At 40.7% G+C, this 21,757-nt stretch overlaps 1 protein-coding gene across 2 annotated transcripts in view; it reads left to right on the top strand.

Moving 5' to 3' along the window:
• oprl1 (opiate receptor-like 1) overlaps positions 1-16,839 on the top strand; it is a 77,081-nt gene extending 60,242 nt beyond the window's left edge. For both annotated transcript variants that reach the window (XM_019260219.2, XM_019260218.2), the window contains exon 6: positions 14,215-16,839. In XM_019260219.2, coding sequence (XP_019115764.1) covers positions 14,215-14,762 — 548 coding nt within the window. In that variant the 3' untranslated portion in view covers positions 14,763-16,839. The remainder of the gene's footprint in view (positions 1-14,214) is intronic.
• The last annotated feature ends 4,918 nt before the right edge of the window (positions 16,840-21,757 follow it).

The following is a 21,757-nucleotide window of genomic DNA, read 5'->3' as shown; positions in this document are numbered from 1 at the left end:
CAGAATCACTGCAGACCTCTGCGCTGCTTTTGTCCTCATCAGTCTATCACGATCAAACATATCAAACTAGTAAAGAAACTGAGTAAATTTAATACTATACCGTGGATGTTTCACAAAGGGAAATCCTTTACCAGAAACATGAGGGTTATCAGTGCTGAATAATCAGCTTGCACTGAATACATTAATATTTAAAATGATTTGCTTTAAAGTGTGTTCATGTTGAGTTTATTAAGAATATTGACCTTTACAGGCTGCTTCATATGCTTCACCGCCTCCTCATATTAGAAATCACACATGTAAGACTATCTGCACAAGAAAGAAGCCGATATTTTAAAGTGTACTTTGAGCTCACTCTCGGGGCTTTTGTATTGAACGCATAAAACAAATCTTTATTGAACAAATCTTTTCCTCGGGAGATCGAGCTGTCAGAAGATCCTTCTTTAAATATAAAAGCAGGAGATTTATTTATTTCATAACAAACACCAAAACTCACCTTTGTCTCTCCCCCTAGATTCCACTTTCCCTCAGTATTGCTTTGCAAATATTTCATGAGGAATAAATATATATATAAAACAATATTAATACGTAGTTGGATATGTCAGTCAATAGTGACAGAAAGGTAATTTCAGACTGGATAAGTGGCAAGTGTCTCAGTCATGTTTTCCTGACTGCACTCTCTTGTCTGTCATTCCTCAGTGTTGTGGAGAAATTGCTGAAGTCAAAGGTCAATGGTCAGGAAGGAAGAAAGTGTTCAGGAGCCTCTGATGTCTTATGCTGTATTATTTATTGACGCTTGGCCAAGGAGAATTAGAGACACTCTCAAAGTTCATCAGAAGTGCCTGAGTCGGTCTCACATTCTGCCCAACTCATCCTGGTGGATCGACTTTAAACCCCAAGATAACACCACAAATACTACACGCCCAGAATGAGTCACAGAGAATGTCTTTACCCATGGAGGTGTTATTGTCAGCATGTTCTAGTCTGGAGACACAGATGTCTGTTTACACAGATTGGAACACCAACAACAAGCTATCTATTATGTCTATGAAGGCAGCAACAGGTCTCTGTGACCCTGGACACCACAGTGTAGAGATAGACTGGCACCTCCCAACCAAAGACTAATACTGCTGAGGACCTCAAGGCCCACACGTGACCTCGTGTAACCTCAGGATAGAAAATTCCACAACAATAGTAACACGAGCAGAACAACCATTACAGCTGAGCTTCACGGCATACAAAAGATTTGCATGTTTGAGATGGCTGCCTGTGCAAATGACTACGTAAGCATCTGTAATGTTGCTTCAATAGAAACAAAAGTTGACCTTGTGCTGGCAGCGTCTCAGAAGAGATGAACGAGGCACAGTGAGAATGGCTCTAAACAAACCAGCAGCCTTGACTGGACAACAGTTCCTCACTCAGTCATCTGAAAAACATTGTTGACATCGGTTATGAGGTGAAACGTTTCTCATTCATTCCACATTCATCCACTGCTGCTCCTCTTTCATGGGAGGCCCCAGGGCTCTATCCTGGGTCCCTTAATCTTCATCTCTTTGTTTACAGAACAAAAGTTTCCTCGTGTTTGATGATTCTGACTCATTTCTGCTGCCAGTACAAACGACCACAACAACAGTTAATCTTGGATTTAGTCTGGGTAGCATATGTGAAGTTTAAGACCTATAGTGCAATTTTTAAACTCTGTCAGCAGTCATTTGTCACCAAAATCCAATAATGCATAGGCCAGGAGAAGGTCAGCAGTGCTATTTTATTTCCCTCAGGCTTAATTACTAAATAAACCACCTTTTTTTTCCTGCATCTTACTCCAGCACATGCAGATCGCTGCTGCCAGACTGCCAACACAAGCTCCAAGAGAGAACATCTTGTTATTCCGACGCTTTCTGCCCTTTAACGACCTGCCTGTCAATTTCAGAATTGATTTTGCCACTGGTTTTTAAAGGCTTGCGTGCTCAGGTTCCTGCTTGTCTGTGAATTGATTTTTCCCCCTGAGCCTGATTGAGGCCCGAGAACCTCTGCTGGCTCGTCCGGCTGTTCCCAAATCTGTCAGTGACCTCTTTTAAAGACCTCAAAAACCCATTTTATCTTCAAGATTTTCCCCCTGACTCTTGTTCGTATTGCTCTTTGAGAATTACTGCACAGAAACTGAAGAATTGGAAGACAAAGAGAGTTAAAAAAAACAATGATTTTCATGTTAATGTTGATGCTAAACAGAACCAAAATAACTAACAAACTGTTTTCCCAGTTGCTCACACAGTCCACCATTTTGCAGCTATATCAAGTAATTTGTTGTAGCCAGCAGGGGAACGAGGTGGTCTTTGGTGGAAAGGTATTGATCTGGTCTGAGCCTGTAGCTACAGCTTAATCCAGTAATCATTTTTATTAGTCGACTCTACAGCTGAGCTACTGAGAGCACTAAGAGTTCTCTGCGCTGCCATGATTTGTATTTATCTCCTGTTTGCACACATCTTCCTTCTTTGGCCTTTTTTCTGTTTTCAATTCGATTCTTGTTTATTTTCTTGTTGTTCATCTCATTAAGTTCTTTTCATCCCATTTCCTTCTCCTTAATTTAAGTCGCATGTCATTTCTATTATTTTGTTCCTTGTCTGCGTCGTTTCATTTTTATTGCAATCCCCTCTGTCATTTCATTATCATCACATTCCCATCACAATCTCATGGTCGTCATTTTATCCTCATCTTCATCTCATGGTCATCGATACAGGATTCTCATTCTCTTCAGTCGTCATCTTTCGTTTCGTTCTCTTCGTTACATTTAGACATCGAGCTGATGCTTTTATCCAAAGCGATTTACAACAAATGGAAACAATCAAGGTACATTGTGACGAGGACACGTTAGTAAGTACTACTCGCGTAGAATCAAGTGACAGTTGTAGTGGGGGATAGATTCATCATGTCCAGTTGTTGGTTACATGTCTGTATGAGGATGTTCAAGTAGACCTCTCTGACTACTCTGTAGTCAGCGTTAGCAATGTGAATTTAATGTGGGTTGCTACAGGTGGACAGTGGAGCTTGATGAGCTGCAGGGTGACTCATTCACACCTCTTTCTTATTTTCATGAAATGTTTTTATTCTCTTTTTTCTCATTATCTCTTCTCAGTTGTCCTCCATGGTCACTTCGGTTAATCATAACACTCTTTCTCCACAGTCTTCTTTCTACTCCCTCACTCTTTCTCTCTCATCTTTAATATTCTCACCTTCATTTAATTCTCCTCATCTTCTCCCTTGTTTCACTATTTTTCTCTTAGTTATCCTCTTCATCTTTTCTCTCCTTTCTTCTAATCTTTCACCTTGACTCGAATCTTTTGCTTTCCATCCGTCTCTTGTATTGTGTAAGCAATTTGTTGGCCCCGTCCTGAAGCTGTTTGTTTCTTATGTGACTTCTAGCTGTGCAACAAATTGACATTCAGGAATAATGAATGTTCACTCTACTCCACTTTCCATTCGTCTCCTCTTCCCGTCTCCTCTAAACAAACAGAGAGGAGGGAGCGGTTTCATAACCTGACAGCTGCAGGGAAAGTCACGGCACGCCGCTCTCAGTAATTGGGGTCAAAAGCCTTGCCCAAGGACACAGTGGCAGGAAGGAGGGTATAATCAGCAGCCACCCTGCTGGCACTAATAGATGCACTGACTAATCCATCCAAAAGACTGGAGAAAAACAAAAGTGGGAAATGTGTCAAAGTGTGTTTCCTGGCTTCATGTCTGTGCTGCTGCACAGATTTATCAGCGCTCAAGTTTTCAGGCTCAAGATTGCTTCTGCTCCTAAATACATTAAGTCTGGTTTTGTTTACATTTAAAGGATTTAATCTCTCCGTTTTCCTGGCGTCTGTAATTTTAATTCCTTACACCTGAAGTGGCTGTGTGGTGATGACTTCAGGCAGCAGCAAAGGCAGAAATAGTGTGATGTTGGTATTCGCTCTGCAAAAACCTGCAGACAATGGAGACTGCCGTCTTTAATTTTAGTGCCTGCGCCTAAACCCATGTGAAAGAAGGAAGCAACCTGGTCCAGGTGGTCCAAAAGGCTGGTGGTGCAAATAGTAACACTCCCCCGGTGCTCTGAGCTCACAGTCCGGGTAGCCGAGCTAACAGCAGCTATAGTTCGCAGCAGTTTTCTTTACTGTTCCTCGAGAACATCGGGAATCACATACAGTATGCTAAAGCTTATTTAAGTGTAGTTGAGTTCAGTACGTCGTCTCGTGTGCAGACTTCCTTTTGGTTGTTGGATTTGGAACCACCGTCACTATTGCAAACAAAAGCGGGGTGGACCGGATGAGGCGGTTAGAAGCTGGCATGAAACCGAGCCAAGAGTCACAGCAGGGGAGCAAATGAGCAGAGGGAATAAACAAAGAAGATGCACGGTGCTGTACAATCTCCACCAAACAGGAAGGAGGGTGACTGTTCAGCCATGTGAACACTGTTATTCCTTTATGTAAAGTCATGGGTTATGATGGAATACGCCGTTTCAGTGATTAAGTGCAATAAGTTGATTGACAAATACGTGTCAAAGTTCAGTCCCTCGTGTTATTTCTGCGTCCTCGAAGCTGCGGCGTGTAATGAATGAGTGATTACAAAAGCACATAGATATGCTAATATAATGCCATTAAAGCAACAATGCATAATGAATGCAGCCATGCCTCATTATCTATGACGGGCTGGTATAGCTTTTATGAGCCAGTTATTGTAAAAGCTGTGACACATACAGCTTAATGAGGTAACGCGTCACATATCATTACAATGGTTTGATGATGGCAAGTCCCAAACGTGATTGTTGGTGTAATTAGTTTCAGATTCAACCTCTCTCAAACGCTCCTTTCATCCTTTTTTATGTGAAGGAAACGCACACATCAACTTCAGCAGCAGTAATTTTTAAAGATCCAAGGCTAGCTTTGGTTTTTGCAGCTCTGAAAAGAGTATACACACTATAAATCATTCCTGTTTCTATATTTAATTCAGATTTTATTTTGCCCAGCACAATATTATCACTCTTTGTGGGCAATAATAATATGTTCCTATACACAACATTGCCTTCTGCGTAAGCTGCTTGTTTATAGTGTTTCTGTATTTTATCTTCAGTACAACAGTGAGTCAGCTATGTCTTTGCTATAATGTGAATGTATGTGGGAAGAATTGAATTAATGCACTATGTGGACAAACGTATTCGGACGCCTGACGATTATACCAACAGGGACGTGGTATTCAAATGCATATACCTTTATCTGGAGTTGGTCCCCCCTTTGCAGCTGTAACAGCTTCCACTCTTCTTTAAAGGCTTCTGGAGTGTCTCTGTTGGATTTGTGCCCATTCATTCTGTAGAGCATTTATGAGGTCAGGCACTGATGCTGGACGAGAAGAACTGGCTCACAATCTCGGTTCCAGTTCATCCCAAAGGTGCTCGAGATAGGGGTTGAGGTCATTCAAATTCTTCCACACCAAATTCATCAAACCATGTCTTTATGGACCTTGCTGTGTCAGTTTTACGGAGAGCAATGCACACCAGTACAACCATAGTCCAGCCACTGGAGCATTTGGGGCTGGACCTTTCTCAAGGTTATGAAGTAATCACTGGTATAGAGGGATTGGCATGTGCTGCTGCACCAGGGACTGAACCAAAGACCTTCCGGTCACAAGCTGGCTTCTCTATCCTGATTAGAGAAGCAAGTCTATTTGCCCCATCTGCCTATTTAAAGAAACAGACCAAACCATGTCACATGTGTATTTTAGTCCAAACCCTGAGCACTGAAATTGAGTCTTTCTGGATCTGGATCAGAGTCAATGTAAAAGTATCTCCAATGATCCAATGATCAGTTCTGTAGGAAGTAGTTGACCCACATATGTGTTGTAATGTTTTGCTACCAGACAGCCTAGTTCATGCAAGTACACACAGCGGTAATTCTATCCCAACACTATCACTCGCTTACGTGCTACAGTTAATTAAATCCCTGCAGCCGTCTGAAGGCATCAGGGACTCACATTCTGTATGTTGATGAATGCGAAGCCTCTGATTGGACCTATGCCGCGGTAGCGCGGAGCAATTACGCATGACTTCCCGCTGTGTTTATATTGATTAAACAGTAAGCAAATGACACCAGGCTGCAAAAGAGTCACCGCACACCTCTGTAACATCAGACAGGTCAGTTATATCTCACTATTCTGACTTTCCAGATCGTCTTGTCCAACAAGTCATTAATGTTTTATTCTTAAAATGCCTTAAGGTGCAGACGCTGCTGTGATGTGACAGATGCATATCATAATAATGACAGAGATGCATCAGATTGATGAGATCATATAAACCAAACCTCCTCCAACCTTTTTGTATGTTGCCTCATGTTGGTCCTTGAATTCTCCCTTTAGAGAAACGGCGGTCACGTTAAAACGACAGAGATGAATTCTGTTTCAGTTTTACCCTCCACTCTGCAGACTTTATGAGACCAAATGAATATCCTTTGTAGTCCTGTGTTCAGATTATCTGCAGAGTGATGAAACTGAAAAACACAGTGATGAAGTGCAATGGAAGAACCGTTCACACTGAGAAATACTATCTATAGAGTGTGAGTTTGTATAATAGAGTTGACTGCCCCCTTCCTAAAACAACCAGATAAAACTTTATGAGACAAGCACCGTATCGCCTAAGGATGGACACGCCTCAGAATACAAACAAAGAAAAGCCAGATATACACACATAAAGGATACACACACATACAAAGGACAGCAGGATGAACTGTCAACACTGATGGACACTTATTTTTCTTAAATTAAACAGCCCTGAGGCAGAACATGTTCGTATTTCCATATGAGACAAGCTTCGACCGTGACCTGCTGTGACTTGCACAACGCTCAGCGGGTTGAAGAAAGGCCAAATCACACCACGTCAGCTTTTATTTTGAAATTCATTGTGGTACTAGTTGTCCTCTGGGTGCTGTTCTTAAGAATTGTTGACCTGGTTTGTCATTGATTGCCAATCCCAGGGATGTCAAACATGTTAAAACACTGCTGTTGTTAAATACGACCCCACAGAGCTTCAAATTTAAAATTTAAATTCAGCCCAAAAGTACAGCCTGTTCAAAACGGGGCAAAGAGCTAATGTGGTCTTAGTAAGCTGTTTTTTTATGGGGAATATTCAAGCCCAGAAAGCATGAAAATGTCTGAATGTGCCTCTATGAAACCTCCAGTTGGCTATAAAGAAGCAGTTTCAATGATAACCTCTGAGTCAGGACAATACGCTGGGCATCGCCTGTAAATATCCATCTAGAGTTTTCATGCAAGAGCAGGTAAACAAGGACATTCACTTAAAGAATTCACTTCATACGTGGATAAGTTTCCATATTAAACGAACAGCTTCAGGGTTATTGTGTACATGCCTATCATCCATGAACCTACTTGCTCTCTCTTCCTTTCTATTTTTGTCTGTCCTCACAGAAAGCTTTCATTTTATCTCCTGTCTGAGTAACAACATCAGCCACCATTGCTCTAAATGTGACACTATAATGTGTCTCCCTCTTAAAAGCACAGAGGAGGGGAGGAACAACAGGAGACAATGAAAATGGAGAGGAAGAGAACAAACAGTTTAAATGTCTGTCTGAGAAAAGAGCTACTGCAGTGCGATGTATCCCAGAAGATACTGCACAGAGGCAGCTACTGTTTATCTGCAGATGGTCTACCACTTTGGACATGCATGGTCCCCAGAGGATGAATAATGATTTAAGTGATCCAGTGAATTTTCATCCACCAACAGGTCAAACTTTTAACTTATCCAGTGAAATGTCTCAACATCATCTTGGTGGACTTACACCAACATGTACATAGATTCATGGTTCCCAGATGATGTCTCCTGATGACTTGTAATGTTATCTTTCAATATAGCACCACAGTGAAGTTCATGTTTTCGTTTACATTCAGACAGGGAACAAATATTGGATTGATTTGCCAAAGAAAAAACTTAATGTGCCCAATAATCAATCAAGCAAAACTAATGACAGACAGCAACTCCCATGTTCTGCAAGGTTTTTATCAATGAAGTCTTGGAGAGAGTGATGCAGATAGTAACTGCAGAGAGGATTGTCGAGGTAAAGCGATGAAAATAATCAAAAATATTATTTGATTCATTTTCTTAGGTTTGTGTTTGTAAGTAGGTTCTGTTGCAATGGGAGGGTAGCGCAATGTTTCACTTCAAGTGAGACAAACTATTCCTTTAAGATGTCCAATCATCATGACTCATGTGCATTAAGGGTTGATAAGTCTTATCATTAACAAAGCAAGGTAATGACATGTGACCATTTAATTCTGACATATCATTGCTTTATCAGTAACCCATGCAACTGAAGATAACGGTAATCTTACTGACACTGACGCATCATGGTGATGATAATTACACAACTTTAGCAGTCGGATCATATCCTTCATCATTTCTCATAGAAAGTTTATTTCCCGGTTGAGAATTGAGGAATTTAATCCTTAAAATCAGGTTATTGGGACTGAGGCAGCTGTTTAACTGAGGTAACAAGCTTCCATGTGTTCAGGTGGAAGGGCAGCGGGATCCAATTACTGCAAGACCACAGCAGTTGTCCTCAGTTATAAAATGGAAGCTATAGGGGGAGGAGGAGAAAGAAAAGGAAGCGATGATGAGCGAGAAAGTGAGGAAAGGTGAAAGGAAGGCTGTTTTGCTCTGATAGAAGAAGAGGTAAAGAGAGGCATCAAGAGAGAGACGGACAACAAGACAAAGTTATTTTCTACAGAGGAAAAGAGCAATGAAAGAAGGAGAAAATCATAAAGAGGAGTAGCCAAGAGAGTGTAAAGTGTAAAAAAGGTCCCAACGAGGACCAAATGAAAAGGAAAGGTCTAGCACAAGAAAAGAGCAAAATGGTTTAACAGATGACAAGACAAAAAGCTGCCGAGCAGAGAGAAGTTTAACCAAAATGAACAAAAGGGGAAAAATAATAGGTGGGAACCAGAGGCGAGGAAAGTAAGACAGAGCAGAATCAAGGGACTGAAAAGAAATAGATGAGAAGAGCAGCGAGAGGGCGAGAAAAATACAGACAATCCACGCTGGAAGAAAAGGAAAAAAAAAAAGAGGTAGGCAAAACACAACAGAGGGGAAAGAAGTGATGAATGAGGGGAACGAAAACAGAGGTGGAGAATCATCAAGTGTGAAATGGAAACCAGGATGGGACACAGATAGATGGTTATGAAAGAAAGAAAGAAAGAAAGAAAGAAAGAAAGAAAGAAAGAAACCCAAAACTTCTCAAAACCTTAAACATTTGCCATGATTACAGTATTTAACTTAACCATGTCACAAACAACAGATCTTCCTGATCAGTCCACACAGTCTACAATTATCTCTAAGTCATACTTCTTCTTCTTTTTGTCCTACAAAACTACGTCTCTATGAAATCTTATTTGAAAGCTCAGTCAGTGGTAGCACCTTTTTCAGAAATGTGTTTATTCTGAAATGATTGGCCTGCGCTCTCGAGTGGGAAGCCAGTGAGGGATTATGTACTTTACTGCACTGCTGCACTGGTGACATTTGACTCATAGTGACTCATTTAGTAGAAAATAGACTTAATTACATAGTTTACAAGATCTCCGAGGCGCTGACTTCAACATACACCAAGACACATCACAATTTACTTGTGAACTTGTATGACAGCCTTGAATTAATGAAGGTTAATATGGGCTAATTGTAAATACTATTTTATAGGATAAAAAAAAACAAAAACGAGGACAACGGTGGTTTGTATAGAAACGGAGAGAGGTAAAAGTCAACCATTGACATTTGAAAAGGTGAGATATTTCGAAACAGCCATTGAGTGATTGCTGCTAACAGCTATGGCATGATGGCGGCTTGACCTTTTTGCATGCGAGCGTCCAGCGCTGCAGAAAAGCTTCTAATGGAGCAGCGATAAATCTCGTCTGTGAGATTTCCTCCTCCTATCAGACATCAGGTCCTCAGAGAGATGAGACGGTATTTATTGGCCTTTATCAGCTGAGAAGAGGACGTATTCAGAGTGAACGCATCAAGATATTTTCATGAATGTACATGTTTGTGTGTAGGTTTATTTTGGTGAGAGTGAATTAATGCAACAGGCAAATGTTCAAAATGAGAAATGAATTTACATGGAGTGCGTCTTTGTAAACACAAAACAGGTGAGAAATGATTAAACTGAAATTGGATAAATGAAGTGTGGCCGTGTTTCTGTGGATTCAGATAACAGAGTGAAGGAGCAGGTGAAACAGAACCACAATGATTGCTTCAGCATTATTAGAGAGAGCCGGGGAACTATCTGTGATGTTTTTATGCGTCTTTGTATAGAAATGTGTCTTATTCTGTGACATAGCTGGGTTTGAGAAGAGCGTTGGTCGTTCAGTGTTTTGGCGATTCCTTTATGATCTTAGTTTGATCAGAAAACCCAGTTTAAAAAAAGAAGTCCTCAAAGAAGTAAGCTCGGATTGTTGGAGGTTCACGCTCAGGTCTTTGTAAAGTCCTTGGTCCTTGCTTTATGATTGCCCTGATGAAGGATTGCTTGCTTCTTCTCCATGCACCTTGGAAGTAGGTGAAGCTGGCTAGAAATCCCTCATCTGCCACTAACTGACCCCCATGTTCACAGATTACATCTGCTTCCTTTTTGTGATGTAAATGACCAGCACATTTTGGGGAGTATGGGAAGATCTACTTTCAGAGGTAGACCTGATTCAGACTTTGCACTGCAGTGCAAAAATGTATTTTTTTTTTCCCATTAATTTGAGTGAGCAACCCATCATCACACTGAGGTGACCAAAGACCAGTCAAACTCCCCCACAGTCAGCCTGAAATGTCACTGAAACTGAACCTCAACCCGGAGTTCATGGACTAATACTTTCCCTCTTGAGTGCTTGCGTGGTTTATTTCATGCACCCAGTTTCTACACACACCACCGAACGACCTGATTCAGTCTGAACACGGTCGTGAACATTTAAGGACAATAAAATGAGGCATTATGTTGTATTGAAAAAAAACATTCAGAGTTTTGTGTCTGCATGTTGACGTGTCCACAAATACTCTTACATGTAGCTGTTCAGAGGCTGCGGTTATTGAAGTCTTTATGTTGGGCTGTATGTCAGTTTACTGACGAGCTGTCTCTGAGCAGAATGAAATAAAATTCTGAGCAATAAATCAAAGTGTAAAGCTCGCTGTGATGAAATGTCAGCACTGTCTGAAAAATGGAGGCAAGAAGACGAAGACAGGCGAGAAGGTGAAACATGAAATGAAGAAGACCTACAGGCTCATTAGTGCCGAAATGTCCGATTAGAAACATGAAGTGTAAACTGTTATCTAACTGCTCTTAGATAACACATCGACATCAAATTGTCACATCACAGCTACTGTTGTCGGTCCATTTGCCCTCTGCCCTTCCACGAGGAGACATTATTTCCCTACAGGGATCAATCCCATTATTATAGTTGTTGGTGTTGTTTCTCTTTAAGTTTTAAAACCTGCCTGATGCGTCATTTCTACTACTTTCACCCTCTGGGGACAGAGATCCATTTACAGCAATTTTTATAAAACATAAACTTCACAGCCCTATCAAGCGGGTTATTATTATTCCTGTCCTTTCACGCGGACTTTTACTGTGTTTTTGATCAATGGCTGCAGCGCGGCAGTAATGGAACCAGGGCTGCGGCTTCCATTTTTACCGGGGACACCCACACACACTATAAATCGTGCGCACTCGTGGCCTTGAGATATGTGTCGGATAAAAGCATCCACCAAATGGAATAATAGATCAACTTTTTCTTTCAACAGTTCCTTTTCCTATCTGTTTGATCTGGCTCTACCTCGACTATTTATGCAGTCTATTCTATAGTGTGTGTGTGTGTGTGTGCAAACATAGTTTAAGGATTTAATTCAAAACAAAAGCGTCTCATTTGTGCTTCTTTTATAGCGAGAACCACTGAATTTAAATAATAAGTATGCAAAATGAGTTGTGACCTCGGCGGAGGAAAAATAAGACACTAGATGTGAACAGCGTAAGAAGATAAACGGTTTGAGGGAGGCCTTTTCTAAAGCTTTTGTGTTTAAGCGGTGTCCCTTAAAAAACCTTGAGGGAGTAAAAATTTCACTAATTCCTTTTAAAACTGTTCATGCAGGATAATTATTATAATCAGAGTTTGTAGAAGGCGATCACAGAGTGCAAACCTCTGCTACCTGCTTCACTTGAAACCCTTGTTGCTCTCGCTTCAGCTTTATTCAGCGATGATTTTTTTTGGTCGCGCAAACAGACTTCTGTTTACTTCAGAGTTATGATGAAAACACTAATGGCACAAATCCCAGAACCAGATCACCTCTAAGATGTCATCGATGGTTGTTTGGAGCATTTGTCGTTTCTCTGAGAAATGGATTGTCAAAAGATAAGTATTCATGAGGGATATATTTTTCCTTCTTCTCATTTCTCTCTGTGCCTCGGAGCGTGCCGCCGTTTCACGAGGCTGACTAAGCAAGAAAGTATTAAACTGCTGCTGCAGGCAGTTCGGTACTTTGGAAGGTTTGGGAGGAAACGCAAAAAGAAGCAGTGTGTTTAATTTGATATTTTACTGAATATTATCAAGCTGTATGATTAATTAGAATGTGAATATATAAACATTTTCACATTAAGAGTGACCAGGTGCATTCATGGACATTCATATACATACATTGATTTTGATTCCTACCGACCTTTTGTCCGTTTACCGCAGCCAGCTTCTATAGTGCCAACTGCAGGTGGACATTTGGAGTTTGATTTTTTTGGACAATACAGCTGATTCCAAACCTACGTTTTGTGCAGATATTCGGGATGAATCCTAATAATTTTAGTGATGGCCTGATATTTCCTCTAGTGCCACCAGCAGGTCAAAGTTTTCAGTCAAATATCTTAACATCTACTAAATGGATTGGCACAACGTTTGGTACAGACATTCACGGTTCAATGAGGACACATCCCAATGACTTAGATGATCATCTTTTCCAAAACCACATCACAAGTTTGACATTTGTGTGATTTTAGTTTAAATGTCTCAACAAATATTGGATAGATTGCCTTCAAAATACACAGTGCCATCATCAGGACACATTTTCATTTAGTCTAATACTGCAGTGTCAGCGAGTTTTTAAAGTTCCTCATTTCCTAGAAATCATTTTTCTCTTTGTTTTTGTTTATTAGATTGGCTCATAAGAATTTCCTAGAAACCAATCAGTGAACCGTACTGCAGCAAATGTCCTCATCACAGTGAAGGGGTTCAGTGTTTGTTCTTTCCAGCCGTCGCTCACTCGCTGTGTAGGAGTCAGTTTTGCATTTTCTCTTTAATTTGTGAGGCACCCCGCTTCCTGTGTGTTAAGAGGATTTTCCTCCAGTGCCCAACCAACCGACCAACTGAGTTTCATTTGGGCAAACGGAGTGAATATATTCAGTTTCGTCAGGCGGACTGGGATGCTGCTAAAAACATAGGGGTGTTTCTGGAGAAACGTTCCTGGAGGTGCAGATACATTTTAGTTTCAGAATTTCATGACTTTTGAAATATGAAAGCATCTATCCCTGCAAATCGTATGCTGTTTTTCCTCTAGCCTTTTTTATGCAAAAAAGCTTCTTCTAAAACTCTACAATCATCAATTATTCCTTCTTTTATTTTACCGCCTTCTTCTTATCTGTCTGTTCGTACAGACACATTAATCTCCCTGTCTTCTTCCTTTAGCTGCCGACTGTAGACTTGATGAAACTAATTAAACCGGTCTCCCTTTGAAAACCGACTCTTCTATCTTTCTACATTTATACACACAAACTTACACAGTTGTTTTTTCCCCCCCATCCTCTGTTCAATGTGCCTGTCTGCTATTATTAGTCTCACTGCCTAATCTACATGAATAATTAGCATTTTTAATAAACAGTTCATATTCAGATATCACCCACATTGTTCCCTGTAGTATAAGAAGTAGGTTTTATCCTGGTTTAATTGCACAGTGTGTTTTATTTTACGTCACATAACCAATATCAGATTCCTCTCGACCTTGAGAGCTTGCAGTCACCTGCTCATCACATCACTCTTAAGAGAGTAAGATTAGCACTTCCCTGCTTCCAGTTATGGGTTAAACACCTGTAACTACTCTGTCACTGTAATTAACTTTACCCTACTTATTCAGACTGTTTTCATCTTTCTATTCCTCTTTTCTAATACATCCAGGTGTCGAGTGCATCGTGGTTCTACCTGAACCAAAGAATTACTGGGATCCGGTCTTTGGCACCTGTGTCTTCCTCTACTCCTTCCTCATCCCTGTGGCTATCATCAGCATCTGCTACAGTTTGATGGTGAAGCGCCTGCGCAGTGTTCGCATCCTGTCCGGCTCCAAGGAAAAGGACCGTAACCTGCGACGCATCACCAGGATGGTCCTGGTAGTGGTGGCAGCATTTGTCGTCTGTTGGACCCCCATCCAGATCATGGTCCTGGCTCAGTCGTTGGGCTTCAACCTGAGCAGCTTGTTCACGCTGGTCCTGATGCACTTTTGCATCGCGCTGGGATACGTCAACAGCAGCTTGAACCCTGTTCTCTACGCCTTCCTGGATGAGAACTTCAAGCGCTGCTTCCGTGAGTTCTGCCACCCGTCACCGTTTCGTCTTGACACGCAGCAGTCTGGCCGAATGAGGAGCATCGCTAGGGAGGTGGCAGCAGCCTACAGCTGCAAGGCTGGAAATGGCGGGGGTCCCGGGGGAGGGACGCCTAATCCAGCATGACTAGGCGTGGAGCTCCCCTTGGTTGGGGTAGACCCCCAACAAAGGAGAGAGAATCAAGGGACAGGGAACTCCAATACAGAACTGACTCAGATTACAGCTCTCTAGCGGCACGAGCCCCCTCACCCCCCAACTAGAAGACTGGCCTGGGGTGGGGGGGAGGGAGATGAGGAGGACGGGGTCGAAAGGAAAAGAATTTAGAAAAAAACGATGGGGATGACAAACATAGGACCAATAGGTTGTATGGATAAAGCGAAATGGGATGAATGGTGGACATCTAGTTATGAGATGCTGCCAGATCTAGATCGAGAACTATTGTGGATCCTAGATCCTGGACTGATTACGACCCTCAACTCCAATGAGACGTATGTAAACACAAACAAGGTGACAGCATTATACATTTATTGCAGCTCCAAAAACAACAGCCTTACTCACAGAAACTGTATTTGCCAACAGAGACTGGGACCCAGTTGCTGCATCTCTAGAAAGATGCAAGACTCTCCACTGGGGTATCATAAGGCAGGAGTTGGGGCTGAACATTGGGAGCAGCACAGGATTCATAGAAGGAGCTGCAGAAACCAAAATCTCTGAAACCACCATGCACTACTTTGGTTATTGTGGAAAAAATATAAACAATCTTGAAAGCACGGATCGTGGCTGTCTGGCTGTAAGGACCAGAGACTGAAGACCTGCCAAGGACGAGTAAATCTTTCTGCATTGTGAATTGGAGAATAAACACTTCACTCACTACAGTTTATTGTATCTTTACCAGTTGATGTTCAGTCTAAGGAACTTTATGTCATGAGTGGGAAGCAGTGGACAAAAAAAAACTGATCTCACTCTGGGGTCTTTACGGAGATGGTTGCTCTAAAAATGTGTCTACATACAGTAATGATGATATGCTGCTGAGCCCGTATCAGGACTTAAATGGGCACACAAAGTGTAATGTGATATTTGAGCCTGTAGACAGGAAGGTGGTTGTAATATCTGCAAACCATGAGCTGGCATAATGAAAAGACACAACAAGCTGTGTCTATGGACCCAGATCGGGTCACGTGGATGTTATTTCTCGTACGAGCAACATTCCTCAATCTGTCCTGAAACAAAACGAGCCTGAGAAAATCTGTCCTGAAACAAGTTTCTTAGAGTTTTTGTGATTTTTGAAAACTTTCTATGATCACCTGTTGGAAATTTAGAGTTTGGGGTGAAGGGTCGGGTTGGGGAATCAATGAGATTGTAACCTGGAAGAATCTGTGCTTGCTGTGTTTAAGGTCCACACATCAGCTTGTATCCAAGGGTAGATGTACCCATGTCAGATTTGCAGCTAGGACTTAAAAAGGTTGCCATAAACATGACCTGGTCAAATAATGCATCCACGTCTGTGGAATGTGTGTTTCAAGCACTTACGCCTAGAAGACATCTCAAAGATACCATTTGTCTGAAAAATGAACTGATTTATGGTAATGAATTTGAAAAATTGGTTTCTGGTTAAATAAAGAGAAATACTCTTTCTTCAATGTTACAACTTGCCACTGTACTGCTAGCTGATTCTTATCAAAGTGGTCATTCAAAAACACTCCCTGCTGAAATGTGTTTCAGTGTCCTGGCCTACCAGGGTAAGACATTTCGTGCAAAGTAATCACAGATGTTTTGAATACGACACATCTGGATGTACTGTTTTTCTCCGGTCTGTAGCTGCTGTCAGTTTTGGTGAAACCGAAGCAGTTCAGGGCGTCGATATTGGGTTTGTGTTAGTGGTGAACTCTGGGGTTTTGAGATATGTACATTGGGCGGGTTGGGTATGGGTGTTCTCGGTGAGTCATTTTGACTCTCAGCACCACAGTGGCAAAGCAGGAGGAAGGGGTCACAGTGTTCTGACCCCACTCCAAGGGACAAAGGGGCTCTCTCTCTTCTTAGTGTCTTAAAGTGGAAATTAACCCTTAAACAGAAACCACATCAGGTATTCTCATTTTCCTTGGAAATGATACTGACAGCATTCGATACAGAATTTACACTCCGTTAATAAATATTGAAAGTATGAACCAAAATTAAGATCACACAAATTATATGATTTACTGTTTTTAACAGGAAATTTGCCTCTGACATAAATAATAACAATTTTCCAGATGTATTTGTAGGAGTTTTTTATATCGTGATGAGCAAAAGTTCTAACAGGTCTTTCGTAAATGTTTTAAAAATAAAGAATCATCTTAGGAGACAGGGGACAATTTGTTTTAAAATCTATTTACATTTTTCTGGCGCTTACAAAAGACAAAATAATGTCACTATTTTATAAGAAAAGCAGTGAAAGATAACAAGCAGAGAGAGTAGAGTTTTCTTATTATTATTGTTACATCTGAGGAAATGATAATTCTTTGATTTTGTAGCATTTTATAATAAAAATGTTCTCAAACATTCTTTCTCAATTCATGAGTCTAACTTAAAGAGAATGGCCAATTCAGTCTAATTAAACAAAATTATGTTTTTGAAGTTATCCACTTTCACACTGTAGATATTCTGCAGTGGTTTCAGTCTTAGAATTAGCATGTGGATTCTGTTTTAGGGTTGGTCTCTCCTTTAATTTTATATTGTGTCTCTTCATAGAATTTTAATTGGTTAAGATGATACTTTGTTTTGTTTTTTTTATGAACATGAAAAGCTGACAGCGTTTGCTGTCACGGAGGGTTATGATTTCCTGTCAACATGTACGTGTATAGTTGGTAGTTTAGTATGCGTAAGTTATATCTGTACGATTTGTTTGCTGCAGCTACTCCTTGCAGCACATTTGTTCATTTTCTTAAGTTTGCCTTCGTTTGTTTGAGAGAAACAATTCTATGAACTTACATTGCCTTAAATATCAAGTGAAGTCTGTTACTGAAGTTCGCTCTGGCTGGATAAAACGTGTTCTAGTTTTACTGGTGCTTCGCTGTTAGTTTATACTAATCCAGTATTCATAAAGCCTCCGAGGACAGGAGTCATCAGAAAACCAGAGAACAATTCATTTTTGAGTTCCTTTAATAAAAACCGCCTTAAATTTAAGGTTTAAATGTTTTATTAAAGACTACCACTGAATCCAGTTTTATCCATTTTAGGAAAGTGGAAATGTTTCTCCCTTAAACGTTATAAAACATGGACTACGGCCACAGAAAATATTCCTTTCTTTGACAACCTCAACTTAACAAAGTCGCCACTTAAGAAAGGTCGACTCTCATTGGTATAATATATCTTGCAGTGGGTTTATCTGACTATGTAGACACACTCTCTGTGGTATTGGTTATCATGTAAACCTTAATAACACTCTAACTGCTGTGTCGGTACATTATCATTGTATAATCGTACAGGAGGCCTTGGCTTCTGTAGAATAATATTATGCGCTTACCTCTTGTAACATGGGGGCTGTATCTTCAGTAGTAGTTCAGTAGTTCAAGTGAGCACACCTTAACACCATGTGAATTTATACTCAACACTGAGAACAACAGTAACCAAACACTGTTATAGATAGAAGTTCAAATATGGTTCAAGAACAAAACAGTTTTACCTGCGCTGCTTATTAACTCTTTCTGGTAAAACAAATAGAACCATGTGATCACAAAAACAAAACACAGCTCCGTTGTACTTTACGTAAAATGCTATAAGCGCTATAATACACTCCAAGGTGTTCTGATATAGGTAATAATGGACTCAGCTAACTTCAGAGATGTTTCAAAGGTGTTTCTGGCTTCACCAGCTGTTGAACCTAACTTTTCCATATCTCTGGTATCCTCGATGATCGAGTCTGTTCTGAGATCGTTTTATGAATACTGCCTGTCTTTTGTACAACCTAGCAGACTTTGTGTAGGAAAATTGGCCGGAGCATCAAGGACACTGGCTTCAATATGATTCACCTTCATGAAGATGTGCTATAATGCAGCTGTGAGGCTCTTCTTTGTGCTTAACTGTCACTGTTAAATTGAAGACGCGATGATATTTTGTATTACTGTTTGGTGTTTTTTGTAGCACAAAACTACATAGAGAGGATTCAAAGAGAATGAAGTGAATTCCTTCTGTTTATCAACGCAGAGTGAGCATAATATACTGTCTGTTAGCTCTGTATAAACATTGTTTGAATATTACACTTATGTAAAAGTATACAACATAGTTCTGATCATCATTCACCGTCCGACCTCTTTCTCTTGTATTCTTGGTGTGTGAATAAAAAAACGTTTTCTCGCCAACCGTAACGGTACATATTGTTACCTCCATGCCTCCGAACGCAGGGAGATTCCTTTCATTCGTTTACATTTTACAGACCACATGAATGTCAAATGAAAAACCTGATGAAAATCCAAATCTAGAAGGAAAAAAACATACGATGTTGATGTTGTTGTTATTACTATTATTGCTATCAAAAGAGAAAAAAACAGTGTTGCATTAGTGTTTTTTTGCCGTGCGGGACTGTCTGGTATGTATCTATGTATTACTTGTGGACTGCATATTGCTCACTGCCTGAGTCATGAAATTAAAACAGTTCAGTTTCTTAAAGAGTCGCTTTGAAGGCCCCATCCCTCAAACATTCTATAACCATAAAGGTTAAAGTCGTTTCTACACTTCATCTCTTACTTTTACGTAAGTCAGAGCATCAGCTTAAATATTCACTGATGCTATCCGGTCATAATTTGAATTGGTTTGACTATTGCTTGTGATTGGTTGGCGTCAGCTGACAGAGCTGTTTGTATCACATGACTCTGGCTGTAGCTGCATAAACTTACCTGTTCTGATTCTGCCGACGGCAGACTGAGCTACCATGCTAGCTGGCTTGTTGTCAATGCATAGAGAGTTTTGCTAAAGCTTGAATTTTAAATTGTATATTTTTCTCTGCATATGAAATAAATAAATAAATGGCGGCCTTGTCCAGTGTGACTCACTGTTTTATTGTTTTGGCAGGTGACTTATGACTGGCATTCTTTTGTGTTGGTGGTGGGACTCAGATCGATTGGGTGGGGAATGCAGAACAATTCCACACCTTCATTTGGTTTGGTTACAACAGCTGCTCGTTCGGAGGCGGTCTTGCCCAAAACAAAAAAGCACCAGGAAGAAGAAAACCCGGCTCGTCTTGGCTTTCTGATCTTTGCTTCGCTGGATAGTCCGTTTTTTCTTTGCCGCTGTAAGCGATCCGCACCAGGGTTCACTTGTTTGGCGGACCGAGACCCACGTTTTCAGGCAGACCAGAGTTCGGATGAGCTTTTTACACTTGCCCAAACAAAATATCAGAACTCTGGCCCGTTTAAAGCAGACCAAGCATTGAAAGCATTTTGTTTTTTTGACTGCTTGTTATCGATTTCCAACTGGAGAATTAGCGTCACTTACAGCTTTTGATGCCAAATGTTTTATAAACTTGAACTTGGAGATATTAATCAATTTAAAATCACAATAATAATATGTGTATTTTTCCTCTGAGCATACCTTGTAGCCACAGTGAAGCAGAGTGACCTCCTTTTGTTCTTCTAATGTTTCATTATAGTGATTGTTCAGGATAAAAGTGGACTGACAACTAAAAAGAACGGTTGACTAGAGGAGGCGGATCCGAATCAATCAACCCTGTTGACAGCTGAAACACTTTAGACATCAATCAAAGAAGAATCTTTAGCATGTATATCCTTTTTAAGATGAGTCATAGTTTGTGAATCAGAGGTGTAATGATGCTTATGCAACAGGAGGATTACTGCATACCTACCTAAATATAGCCACAGATGTGTATCAGTGCACATCTTGCAGAACAATACTGCAGGCAGTCGTCCGTGTCATCCGTGGTGTTAACGGCACACAAGAGACTTTCAGTGACTTCAGTCTTTAAGCGTTGCCTCATTCCAGGCAACGTAACTACCTCCATAAAATGGCACGACCCCTAGAGAAAGGCGCTGGGAATAATTGTCCAATGACTTGCTGTCATTCCATGATCCATAAGCTTCATAAGAGGGGTGAGTAGATGGATGAATATATAGTTAAAATCCTAGTAGGTGGAGTAGGTAGAGGACCCACGTTGTCTTATTTTCAGGTGATCATACACTTGTGAAAACAGAAATACTCCAAAGGTCTTCATATTAGAAGCTACAGTTTACCCACCTACTAAGACACCACTGCTGCTAATTCTTCATTTAACGGGCGCAGAGCGACGTACATATTTCCCAGGAGGACAATGTAAGTGATCATCAGCTGAGAGTTTTTCATAAAAAAAAGACTATATGACCTTTTCGAATTGTTTTTCAGAGTTCCTGATAACGGGCTTCGAAGAAAATTGTAACGGGAAAAAGGTTAAAGCGATTTCCTAATGTTGCCCTAAAGGTCAGTCCAGCCTTCAGTCCTGTAGGTGTTGCACAGTGTCGACTGTACACAGCTGCTTCCTGTGTGAGGGTAGCCTGTAGATCGTTTTTAAATCAGAAGTCTTAAAATGGTATTAGTATTTTTATTGATCTGTGCAACACTTTGGCTTTTAATAGTCCTGGAAAACATGGAAAATGATATCTGCCTTTAGATACAGACAGTATGTTATCACCTGACCACTAAGTTCTGCACATACTTCATACTTCTGACCCCACCATTGAACCATATACGTCACAAGATGCTCTGCAAAGCTAAAAGGACATGGTCACCAACCCTGTTCTCCATATCCACAGTGGGTGAAGTCTGGGTGACGGGAGAGGTCCCTCATTAGCAAAAAAAGGAAATAAGCTCGCTGTATGTAGGAGACGAAGGGAAAGGACACAAACACTGGAAAACACATTCTGAGAACTTTCTGTGGACTCCTGGCAAATGTAATTCAGGAGGAGGTTTGGGGGGAACATAGCTGCTCCGCAGAAGTCTCTAATGCTGTAGGGCTTTACATAACACACTGATGATAATGAAGATGCTTGCAGAGTTGGAGGATCTCTCCATCTTGTATACTCGATGATACATATTCTGATAATAGTCTGATATGTTAACATTAGAAATGTGTTTATCTGCTTTTGTTAAAGCAATCG

The sequence above is a fragment of the Larimichthys crocea genome, chromosome XV, assembly GCF_000972845.2.
Source record: "Larimichthys crocea isolate SSNF chromosome XV, L_crocea_2.0, whole genome shotgun sequence".
Classification (NCBI taxonomy): Eukaryota; Metazoa; Chordata; class Actinopteri; family Sciaenidae; genus Larimichthys; species Larimichthys crocea.
The sequence above is the reverse complement of the archived record's forward strand: the minus strand, read 5'-3'. Positions and strand labels throughout refer to the sequence as shown.